Genomic DNA, 13,083 nt, shown 5'->3' with positions numbered 1-13,083 from the left:
AAAAACTCTGTTTCTAAAATTCTTTTCACGTAGATACTTCGACTATCTTATCCCGCTCAATATAAATAATCACGAAGAAAATCATTTGATAATTGTTTAATGGACGGCCATTTGTAATACTTTGATTTTAAGTAGAGACTCACGAATATTTTACTGATAATTCCTGTATTTCATGTGCATAACTCCCTAATAAATTGATTCATAAATACGGAATGATAAAAATGTATTCAATAATCTAGTGTTAATCGTGGTACACAAACTTACCACCACCACCCACACCACCACTAATAACAATAATAACTTATTTTAAATTGCAGCATTATAGGCAGTAAAGTATTCCACTCAACCAGCAAAAAGTATACATAGGATATGAATGAACTTACAAGCTACAAAGAACACAACAAATTGATTTCGGTAGAAGTTACATGTATACAAGAATTACTTATGAATTAAACAGTAACACTATGAACTATTAATTAAAAAAGAAAATATAAACTGTGTGGCAGAATGAAACTAATATACATAGAATGTTATTATTATTATTATTATTATTATTATTATTATTATTATTATTATTAATTATCCGCTCAAAAGAACCCTAATTTACCAAGCTGTATGCTAGGGTTTACTTTGGTTATACGGTATACCACACACACACACACACACACACACACACACACACACACACACACACACACACACACACACACACACACACACACACACACACACACACATATATATATATATATATATATATATATATATATATATATAGCTACTACTTATTTTATGTAGATAGATAATGGTGAAAGATAGCTCTACATTCTTTTAAATATAAAGTTTAACAAATCTATGAAGTGTTTTTAATCACTTCGCATAGTGGAGTCCTGTACTCTGTGTACTCATAATCTTAAATAGAATGCTAATATATTTCAAAGAATGTTAGATAATAGGAGGAAATTATTATGAGACAATTGTGAAAATACAGCGCTAACAGGATGCATGTCAAAATAAAGAAATTACCATGTAGTCAGTGATCGTTAATGTCAGTATAATTGGCATGAACTGCTGAGAAGGTTACCCTTAAGCTTTTTTAAAAAATGTTTATTTTCTTGCAAGCCCTAATACTTTGTGACAAGGAATTACATTGTCGCCAGTGGAGACTCTAAACGATGAGGAGTAACAAGCTGTTCTATAAAAAGGTATGCTTGGCGTACCACAGATAAGTGATCTGTGATACCGGTGCCCCAAAACATTTTTTCGTTAGTCGAGATGCCAAGAACATGTTTCCACGAAATCTTGAAATCGATGTTTTGCAACATAACAACACTATATTTGTAATGAGAAAGCATTATGAATACGGTATATTTTTAAGTCACAGAATACACATCAATAAGTCAACAGCATCAGTTGTCGTGGGTAAAAATACATTAGATAAAAAAGTAATATTGTTAGAACAATTTTTCGAGTACAAAAATATGAGTGATTAGTGAGCGATGTCTAAAATAGAGACATAAAAACAGTAAGGTGGAATTTTATGAAACACTGACGTTTGTATATTTGATTTAAGACCTGAGCGCTAACTCAAAATATTTGAAAGGGGACTGTATTCTTTTGTATAAAGAGGCAATTACGAGTTTAAGGTCAGTGTAAAGAAAAATAAATCGTGATAATGTCAGTTATTTGGACCGTATTGCACATAAAGATAATGCATCGGTTATAGAAAATTGTATAAATAACCTAAACGGATTAGAAAAAGAATGAAAATTAATATATGGCCGTATTCATAGACATTCTTAGCGCGGGCTTTCGGTGGATGATCAGCGAACTAACGTTTTTCGTATTCATAAACCAGTGTCAGCGATATGATATGATATGAATCCTGTTTAGCACGCTCGTAGCCCGGGCTAGCGAAATGTCTATGAATAGCACCGTAAGTTACCAAATGTACATAGACTATGAAACTTTTAGTTACTGGCGTTCCTTTGATAACTGCTTTCGGCAGGAGCGAACATGAATCTTCAGCACGCTCTCTGTCAACTTTTGGTTAAGAGAATGTGTCATCGAATGGCACTGGTTGTGCAGAGGATCCTAGCTTTTAAAATTCTACGTTTACTCTAACAAAGAATATTTGATATTATTAATAATAGAAGAGAAAAATTCGCAATGGCGCCGGAGATCGAACCCGGTTTCTTGGCTCTACGCACCAAGATCTCTAGCCACTGAGATACGCCTCAGCCCTACAGAATATATCTGTTATGGTAAAAATTGTAATCTCGGCCATCAAATCACTCTATTGAGTGAGCTCCTTGTGTAATGGCAGTTGACTTAATATAGTATATCAACACATATGTCGAACAAGGAGTAAGGTCACAAAGGGAAAAGAAACTAGAAGAGAGGGATTCGATCCGGTGCTGTGGATTGAACTTCGGTGTAGCTCAGTGGTTAGAGCACTTGGTACGTAGACCGGAGCGAATTTTTCTCTCTAATATCAATTGTTACCATAACAGATATAGTCTTTACTTTAAAAAATATTGCAATCGCGTGTGGTGTGGATTGTAAAATTTAGAGTGAATTAGCAACGAAAATCAGAAGTTAGCCTGTAATATCTTACAGTGTTGTTATACATTATGGGGTTCTGGCCCTTACTATGACATTAAGATAATAGAAGCTATTCAAATTAGCACCAGCACTTTGATTCCGTCTTGCATGCTGATCTACTTGTACGCCTTGCGGAGATTATTTTGGTCCTCCGCTAGATCGCACGACGCCAGGGATGATGCTGTCATTTCTTTTGTTCGTTAAATTTCTCAAATATTCCCTCCGGATCCACCAGTGGGAAACTTAAGAACAGAATGACTTTCTGACATTGCAAAATATGCTACAAATTCGTGACTAAAATGGAAAGCATAATGAATACGTTTCATGTTTAATCTCCCTCTTCTATCTACATGAACAAGACTCTCTTGTGATACACAAGGAAATTAACCGATGTAAATGAACTAAAGTAATATATATATATATATATATATATATATATATATATATATATAATTCTAATGATAAAAATATTTTTACACAGAACGCAAACTATGCGTGTATATTTTTCAGTTTATTATACGTAATATTGAAAGTCCAAAATATTATTCTTTTATTTTATCTGACAAGGGAAGCCTTTGTACTTACCAACGAGAATCTTCTCGAAACTTTCTGGTGTGGATAAGCATGAGACCGAAGTAACTGGTGCGAAGTGTGGCATTTCGAAATCGTCCGTAACCCCTATAACATGGCTTACGTAAGTGGAGTGCGCCTATAATGTTTGCAGCCATAATTGTCAAACACACTGTACCTTAGGGCTGAAATTATCGCGACTATTCTCGTCGTGAGGTGCAAAATCTTACCTTGTAAGCTAATTAATCACTTTGTGTTGCTTATTTTAAAAAAGTTACATCACTTCTTTATTAAAATGAACTACATTTCTTGAGTAACATTCCCTGCTAAGTTGACTCTTAGATATTGAAAAAAAGTCCACCCTACAGCTTAGAAGAAATAGCTGTACATAGACATCAGAACCTCTTCTTGTTATCAGAAATGTTGAAAAGCCAATTTCCTTATGCAAACAGATTCTTTCGCTCTACCATAATGTTGCATGTATTTATGTATGTATTTATTCACACTGCAATGGGTATATATCCGGTGGCAGTGGTAACAAAATACACTCAATAATGACAATAATAAACTTATTAATTAAAAATACAATTAACAATAATACTAATAATTAATAGTAACAATAATTTATAATAATAATAATAATAATAATAATAATATATCTCATGACATATAAATATTAGATTAATGCAAATGTTCATAATTCTTTTTTTATTTTTGGCTGTGCAAAAAATTTTGAGATGAATAGAAGACAGCAATTAATGAGTAATATATTCTCCTATATTATCCTCCCAACCAAGCTCCTGGATAGCTGCTTTCGTCATGTTAGCGGAGTTTGGGATTGCATTATCGTATTTCAGCAGCATTTGATGTAGTCTTCCCGGTCGTTTTTCTTCAATTGAGGCCGAAGGCATCTGAATTGTTGACAATAATGCCAGCAGTTTGTGGTTGTAGTCCAGGGAAGCAATTTGTAGTACATGACGCCTTCTTTATCCCATTAGACGCATAACTTCATTCTCGAGCCACCGGCGTAGCTCTGTCGGCTAAGGCGCTTGCCTAAAGATCCGGAGTTGCGTTCGGGCGCGGGCTCGATTCCCTCTTGGGCTGATTACCTGGTTGGGTTTTTTCCGAGGTTTTCCCCAACCGTAAAGCAAATGTCAGGTAATCTATGGCAAATCCTCGGCCTCATCTCGCCAAATACCATCTCGCGATCACCAATCCCATCGACGCTAAATAACCTCGTAGTTGATACAGCGTCGTTAAATAAGCAAGTAAAAAAAAACTTCATTCTCTGTGGATGGACACTATTGTACGCGGTGTTGTATGCTGAAAGGACAGAACCATTTTCTTGCAGTGCTTTCTCCGGAGACAAATGTTTCGAGCCGCCTTCGTCGCCTCTGCTCTTCTATTACATTCAAACAGAGGAATATGGTGGATGTGTTCGTTTTTTCCACTTGGCACTCCACCTTCTTTCTTTAAATCCTCAAAATTTGAGGCAAAATTACAAGCAAAACACTCAAAATGTAAAATGACAAATGACGAACGATAAACAATCTCCTAACAACGCAGTGTTGTGATGACGAACAAAAATGTTACAAACTTACACATCAACGTAATAATAAAAATTTTAACATTCCAAAATTGGCACTGACATCGAGAAGGCTGTGAGCTTAGTGTGTCTACAAACAAATAGCTGTTAAATTATTTGCTTTAATTACAAGTTGTGGGAGTGTATTATTTTAATTTCATTGTGATTTCAGTTCATAATTATGTTTTCTTCTTGTTCGACTACTTAATTGAAGTGGATTTCAAGATTTGTTTTAAATTAATTATAAAAACTGTTTCCTGAAGTGTTGCCAAGTAAACAAGTTCCTAGCAACCCATTACTTTGAACTCTTTCAAGTATATGTTATATTATATCCAGTGTTACATACTATTTATTATAATTTTATTAGTGAATTATCGTTATTAATATTATTCATCATGACCACTAATGTTAATTTAGGCCTAACGCCATACACTAGTGAGTCTGCACATGTGCAGTCCCAAGCTATCAATGCTTTAGATGACAATGAATCCGATTCCGATGAAGCTTGGCAAATAACGAAGACTTATAAAAGATCAAGAGAAGGGTATCCCAAATCCTTGAAGACTACTGTTAAACGACAGCATTTAGAAGATTCGAACCAATATGCAGTGCTAGCTACTGACACTGTAAATGAAATGCAACTTGACTGTGGCACAGAACCTGAACAAGTAAGTGATAATGTTAATAAGAATTCACAAATGTCAGAAGATCCTAAACCCCCTCCAGTGTTTATTCCTGGTGTCACGAACATTGTCAAATTAATTCAGCATTTATCACTGAATGGTATTGATACAAAAAATGAAATTACATATAAAACATTACGTAATAATGAAATTAAACTTATGGCGAAAACAATTGACAGCTATAGGAAGCTAGTAAATTTTCTTTCAAAAGATAATGCAGAATTTCATACTTATCAACTAAAACAAGACCGTGCCTATCGTATTGTGATCAGGAATATACACCCTTCTACTTCTATAGATGATATAAAATCAGCAATTGAAGAATGTGGCTATAAAGTAAGAAATATCGTCAACATCAGACATCGAGCTAGCAAAGATCCCTTGCCATTACATTTTATCGATCTTGAACCACATGAAAACAACAAAAGTATTTACAATATGGAATTCCTCTTAAATGCCAGAATTAGAGTTGAGAGCCCACGCTCAAATACAAATATTGTTCAGTGTCATAGATGCCAACTGCATGGCCACACTAAATTTTACTGTAAAAGGTCTTTTCGTTGTGTTAAATGTGGTGGGGATCACGACACTGCAACATGCACCAAAACCAGAGAAACCACAGCAACTTGTGTCCTATGTGGCGGAGATCATCCTGCGAATTACAAGGGCTGTGTCGTGTATCAACAAATTCAGTACCGTAAAAATATGCCAAATAAAACTAAACAGTACACCAATAGATATCCACCGATAAATGAACTAACCAATACTTATAAATTGTCACAATCATCAACACCACCACCACCTCCTGCACAACCAATTTTGTCTGACAGGTCTTTATATTCTGATATTCTGCAAAAAACACGCATATATGTAAACAGTTCTACTCAGTCGGATACTGCAAATATGAAAACCATTTTGCTATCCTTCAATAGATTGGAACCTATAATACAAAAACAAGCCGAGCAAACTATGACGTTAATAAACTTACTAACCACAGTCATTTCCAAATTAGCATAATGGCTCAGTCTCTTCGTATTGGATTGTGGAACGCCAATGGCCTGGCTAATCGACGCCAGGAGGTTGAGTTCTTTTTAAATATACATAAACAGGACGTATTACTTATATCTGAAACCCCCTTCACAGATAAAAATTATTCCACTATTCCAAGATATACAATATATGATACAAAACACCCAGATGGAAAAGCGCATGGAGGAACAGCAGTAATAGTTAAATCAAATTTACGCCAATACGAATCGTGTAAATTTGAAGATCGGGATATTCAAGCAACTACCGTCATAGTAGAAGACAAGAGCGGACCACTAGCTGTTTCAGCAGTATACTGCCCTCCTTAGTATAAAATCATTAGCGAACGTTTCGACGATTTTTTTCCAAAATTTAGGTCACAAATTTATTGTAGGTGGTGACTACAATGCAAAGCATCCAATGTGGGGCTCAAGATTGATAACTCCAAGGGGAAGGGAATTACAACGATGTGTAACAAATAAAACATTTGAAACTCTTTCCACAGGCCAACCTACATATTGGCCAACAGATCCAAACAAAATACCTGATTTATTGGATTTCTTTATTGTCAATGGAATAGGGAACAATTATATTGATGTCGAATCTTGTTTCGATATTTGTTCTGATCACACTCCACAATAAGTGTAACAGTAATTAAGAAAATGCACTCCCCTTCTCTTTACAACAAGCATACAGACTGGAACTCTTTTAGAAGTTGGATAGAAAATAATATCACCCTTAACCTTCCCCTCAAATCAGACACAGACATTGATACTGCCACTGAATATTTAACAGAATTAATTCAACAAGCTGCTTGGAGATCTCCAGTTCTGAGCTCCAAAGAAGAAACTTGCATCAATTATCCAGAAGAAATAAAGAAGAACATTTCAGAAAAAAGAAAACTGCGAGCAATTTGGCAAAATCATAGACGACCTGAAGACAAAACCAAACTAAATAAAAGTATCAAAGAATTAAAACAACTTCTCTTTAAATTAAAGAATGAAACCTTCAACGAATACAAATAGAGATGACTATTCCTTGTGGAAAATAACTAAGAAACTGAAACGTCCTCAGAGAGCGATACCTCCAATTAGAAAAAGCAATGGTGATTGGGCCAGAAGTGACTTAGATAAAGCTTAAATTTTTGCAAGTCATTTATCAAATGTTTTCACTCCAAATCCAGCATCTACAGTAAATTCCAACGATAATGAAATTAACTAATTTCTCAGTGTCCCACTTCAGATGTGTTTACCAATTCCGAGTTTTTCTCCAAACGATGTCAGGAAAGCAATAGAAACAGAACTACATCCAAAGAAGTGCCCTGGCTACGACTTGACAACTGCTAAAATTATTTTGGAACTCCCCAGAAAAGCAATTTTGTTTATTGCAACTCTTTTTAATGGAATTCTTAGAACTTCTTATTATCCAGCACAGTGGAAAGTTTCTCAAATTATCTTGATTCCAAAACCAGGGAAACCACCAAATGAAGTGACTTCATATCGTCCAATTAGTTTGTTACCAATACTATCTAAATTATTTGAGAAGCTCTTTTTAAAGAGATTGTCTCCAATTCTTAGTTACAGCAATATCATACCTGACCATCAATTCGGATTCCGAAGAGAACACTCTACAATAGAACAAATTCATAGAGTCGTCAATAAAATTGAAGATGCCATAGAAACAAAAAAGTATTGTTCTGCTGTATTTTTAGATATTCAACAAGCCTTCGATAAAGTCTGGCATCTTGGTCTACTTTACATACTGAAAGTCATACTTCCGCAACCCTATTATTTATTACTTCATTCGTACTTAACATCGAGAATTTTTCAAGTAAAGTTCGGAGAACATTTCTCCTTATTCTATGATATAAAGTCAGGTGTACCTCAAGGCCAAGGTTCAGTCTTAGGCCCTATACTATATACAATTTATACAGCTGATTTTCCAATTTCTAATGAAGTATTGGTGGCTACTTTCGCTGATGACACTGCTATTCTTGCTTCACATGAAGATCCATCAACAGCATCTGAAAACCTGCAGAATGAATTGAAAGAAACAGAAGACTGGCTAATTAAATGGAGAATACAAGCGAGTGAAAACAAATCAGTTCATGTTACTTTTGGAACCAGAACTGAAAACTGTCCTCCTGTAACACTGTACAACAAAGAACTTCCTGAAGCAGACGATGTTAAATATTTAGGTATGCACTTAGATAGCCGCTTAACATGGCGAAAACATATTGAAACTAAACGTAAAGAATTACATTTTAAAACATAAAAAATCGATTGGTTATTGGGACCTAAATCAAAATTGACATTAGAAAATAAACTTCTTGTTTATAAAGCCATACTAAAACCAATCTGGACATACGGCATCCAACTGTGGGGAACTGCTAGCAACTCAAACATTGAAATACTGCAGAGGTATCAGTCCAAAACTTTACGTTCCATTGTCACTGCACCATGGTATGTACGTAATGATGTCATTCATCATGATCTAAACATTTAAACTATAAAAGAAGAGATCTCTAAGTTCAGCAAAAAAATACCTGCACCGATTAAATCAACATCCGAATCATCATGCTTTCAATTTGCTGGATAATAGTCAAAGAATAAGAAGACTTAAAAGGACCAACGCTCTTGACCTTCCATTCATTTTTACTACAACTATTTAAAACATTGTTATTTTTCTTTTGGAGTGTTGTCATGGGATAACATCTCCACTCATGTCATATTCCTTTATAATATTTACTTATTGTCTAATATAGACAGATTGTAAATGTGGCATAAGTGTTATTAAAAAAATCGGCACTCAATATACACAGAGTGATGAAAGAATGTAGAAGAAGTGTACGTCCAAACATTGGGGACAGAGAAGGGGATGAGCAGAGAACGAAGGAAGGTGAAGAAACAGAGAAAGTGGAGAATAAGTATAATAAATGAGGCATACACAGTTATATTCCTTTAATTTTTAGGAGGGGAAATGCATTAAGGAAATATTCTGAAGATGCACTGAAACTGCCATTCGATTAATTTTAAGTAAAGCAGTTAATGTTTTAATAACTTCAAAGCGTAGGCCTAATATGTGTTATTTTGTAATAATTATGACTCTGCATCTCGGTATGGACCTACAGAGTGAGATGGTGGGAGAAGCTTCTTACAACTGCGGCTGGTACGACGCGTCCAAGAAGTTCAACACTTCAATATCCCTCATTATTATGAGGGCTCAGCGCCCCGCCCTGCTTTCTGTGGGCCCGTTCGGCACATTGTCATTGGAGCTATTTGGCAAGGTTTGTATTTATACGTTCTCTCTTGCTTGAAATATCCGATGTATGGGTATGTTGAGAAACATTCAAGGTACAGAAGACTAAAACACGATGAGTTATAAATTAGGTTCAGTAATTTGTCCTGTACTTTTAAGTTACACATTTGATTTCGAGATGAGCATAATATATTCATGATGTCCTCACATTTATCTCTCGTTGAGCGATCTTCAAACTTTCTAAACAAATAAGTGTCTCTGATCAATATTCTGTATGTCAACTAGAAATACAATTCGTGATCGTGAAGCCAACAATACCTTTACCTCTAGGTGATTAGAAATTAAGGTACAAGATTCTAGATGCTAAGGCTTACTTACAGTAGAGAGACTGAGAAAATCAAGTTGTGTCTGGGTAAATTAAGCGCACAGTCTTATTGACGCCATAAGATTCATATCCACACGAACAAAAAACTACACAGTATCGATAAAGACTGTCTACTGCCAATTGAACTGAATGTATAAATTACTACAACTGCAACCATCTTCATACAATTTTATATTACATTATTATTATTATTATTATTATTATTATTATTATTATTATTATTATTATCCTTATCATCATTATTATTATTGTTATTAGCCTTATCATTATTATTGTTATTATTATTAGTAGTAGTAGTAGTAGTAGCATTAGTAGTAGTATTAGCAGTAGTAGTAGTAGCATTAGTAGTAGTAGTAGTAGTAGTGGTGGTAGCAGTAGAAGTAGGCTAATAGTAATAGTATTTTAGGATCTATAACTATTATTATTACTATTATTATTATTATTATTATTATTATTATTATTATTATTATTATTATTATAAGTATTAATATTAACTTAGTAGTATTAGTAATAAATAATAACGGTACGTAGCAGCAGTAGGTAGCAAGAGGTACCGCTACTCTCTTCATGAAAGATGTGTTTAAGAGGCTTGGAATACCTACATCTATTATTCCGATTGTAACTTTAGCTGCATTGAAAGGATCAATATCGCTCTCCTGAAGAATTACCCATATTCGAAATGAAACCAAGTTCATTAGCATTCTTTTGTAACATTTACCTCTCTAAAACTAGGTATATTTCTACTAATCTCAACATGTATTTGCAGCTATGTACTGGTAGGAATTTCATTGTCAAAACAAAATTAATGGTTCAATGAACTTGTAAACATTTATATGGTTAAGTACTCTTTGTCTCTTGTGACAGCTCACGAATAGTGAGAAAATTTCTAAATTAAATATTAATGAATTGATTTATTTATCCTTTATTCAAACATGATATAGGCAACTGAAATGCATTGTCAAACTAGGGACGGAACTCGCAACAGCCAAAAAACTCTGTGAGTTCACTCATGTTAAAAGTGTATTTCCTTAAGTATAACAAAAACTGGCAGAAAAAGAAAAGAAATACAGCCATTTCTGAAACTGGAATCATAACACCGAATGGATGATTGCCTACCATATACTATCTGAGTAAGGCTCATGACACTGTAACTATTAGTAGGGCTACAGCATATCTTAACTAACTGAAACATAACTTATTAAATTATCTTATCTACGTATTTTCCTATGCTAACTACCTATACTAACCTAGCCTCACCTAACATGACTTAACATAATCTAACCTAACTTAGTCTAATCTAACCTAACCTAACCTACCTCTTGTAAGTTTCAGAATTGTTATATATAGATTTCTTTTCTGTGCGTTTATATTGTTAATTTGGTGTGTTGCACTGTTTAGATGCGTTCAGTTGATTGATCTGGGACTCTTTGATAAGTAACAGAAATTATTATCTGTTGTGAATATCACTAATAACTGTAGACTCATTTATACAATCTCACGTAAAATGTTATATGACTGATAGTAACGCAGGTAATGAGGAAACATACTGGGAACAGGAATGATATTTGAATATACGAGTTTCAATAGGAAAAGTATATTATTTTGTACATGTATAGCCAACATTATGTTAACATCTGTGTTTGTGTAAATGATACATAAGGCGGGTCAATGTTTCACATTTTAAGTCATGTAATTGAAATAGGAGAACACTGTATGTGTAATCTGAACAATTTTATTTTCCTCTCATTGCAGATCATGAATTCTGCGTACTCTTACTTCACTCTACTGAAAAATGCCAATGGGAAGTAACATGGTTCCTACAGTACTTCTTACAAAAATATATTTGATTAACTATATGTAATGCACAGTAAAATGTCTGTTTTAGTTGCGACTATCAAGAAAAAAAATCAAAAACTGTTGGAAAACTTTCGACGCATTGCAGTTACATCACATAATATGTATCCTATGCGTTATATAAAATGAACAAGATCCTTGAAAATCAAAGTTAGCAGTGTTCGTACACGGTAAGGAATGAACACCGAGTGTTCATTCTTGGTGTTCATTCTTTTTGATTGTGAAAATAGGGAGTATTGTTGTGGTCAGTATCGCGCAACATCTTCTTTTTATGCCCTTACTAGTACTGTGGTAGGGTCTAGTTCTGCAGACCCACTAAGCACTTAAATAACTTATCCACTAATACAATAGGATAATGGTGAAATGTTGGAGTTTCGGGTGGGGTATAAACTGAAACTAATCTAAGGTGAGTTTATTAGCAAAATAAAAATAAGTAACGCAAAAACTAAACAAATCATATGTAATTTAAAAAAGAAACCCAAAATTAACCTAAAGGAACCAAACAAACACCAGCAAACCAAGCGTAACAAAAGTATACAAATTGGAACTAACGTGAGTAAACCAAAGTAGCCTAAACAAATCCAATTTTTTTGACTGAAAAAACTAAAATTGATATGAGAAAATTAAATGTAACATAAACAAACAAAAATGTAGAAACTACAGTAACCTGAGAAAATCAAGCCTAACCTAAACAAATCAATAAATAACTTTAAAAAAGTCAGAAAAGTATTGCGTGAAGATTATTATCATCAGTTGAGCAGATTGAAAAGTAAATGTTTGGGAGCTGTTTTCTATTCTCACTGGAAGGAAGGTAATTTGTGGATCTCAACCAAAAAGGGACTTTCGAACAGTCAGTGGACGCAAACCATTAAGATGAACTTAATACAATACCTGTACGTACTCTCTCTGGTAGGACTTGTGACTCAACCCGTTGCAGAAAATGCGACGAGCAAGAAACGCTTTCTCACGACTTGGGTTTCTGCCATCATGGAGAATTGCTCCGAATCAACAGACATAATACGGTTCGTTCTCTCATCGCAGCTTCAATCCGTCAGAATGCTTCCTATGAGGTTTATGAGGATGTTGGTTGCATCTCTTCTGATGGCTCTACTAGATGT

General features: G+C 34.4%; 1 protein-coding gene across 4 annotated transcripts in view; it reads left to right on the top strand.

Annotated features, from left to right (window-relative positions):
- LOC138698911 (odorant receptor Or2-like) overlaps positions 1-12,040 on the top strand; it is a 75,847-nt gene extending 63,807 nt beyond the window's left edge. For all 4 annotated transcript variants that reach the window (XM_069825133.1, XM_069825118.1, XM_069825110.1 and 1 more), the window contains exons 6-7: positions 9,599-9,754; positions 11,864-12,040. In XM_069825133.1, coding sequence (XP_069681234.1) covers positions 9,599-9,754; positions 11,864-11,920 — 213 coding nt within the window. In that variant the 3' untranslated portion in view covers positions 11,921-12,040. The remainder of the gene's footprint in view (positions 1-9,598; positions 9,755-11,863) is intronic.
- The last annotated feature ends 1,043 nt before the right edge of the window (positions 12,041-13,083 follow it).

The sequence above is a fragment of the Periplaneta americana genome, chromosome 1, assembly GCF_040183065.1.
Source record: "Periplaneta americana isolate PAMFEO1 chromosome 1, P.americana_PAMFEO1_priV1, whole genome shotgun sequence".
Lineage (NCBI taxonomy): Eukaryota > Metazoa > Arthropoda > Insecta > Blattodea > Blattidae > Periplaneta > Periplaneta americana.
This window is presented reverse-complemented; position numbering and strand designations above follow the sequence as displayed.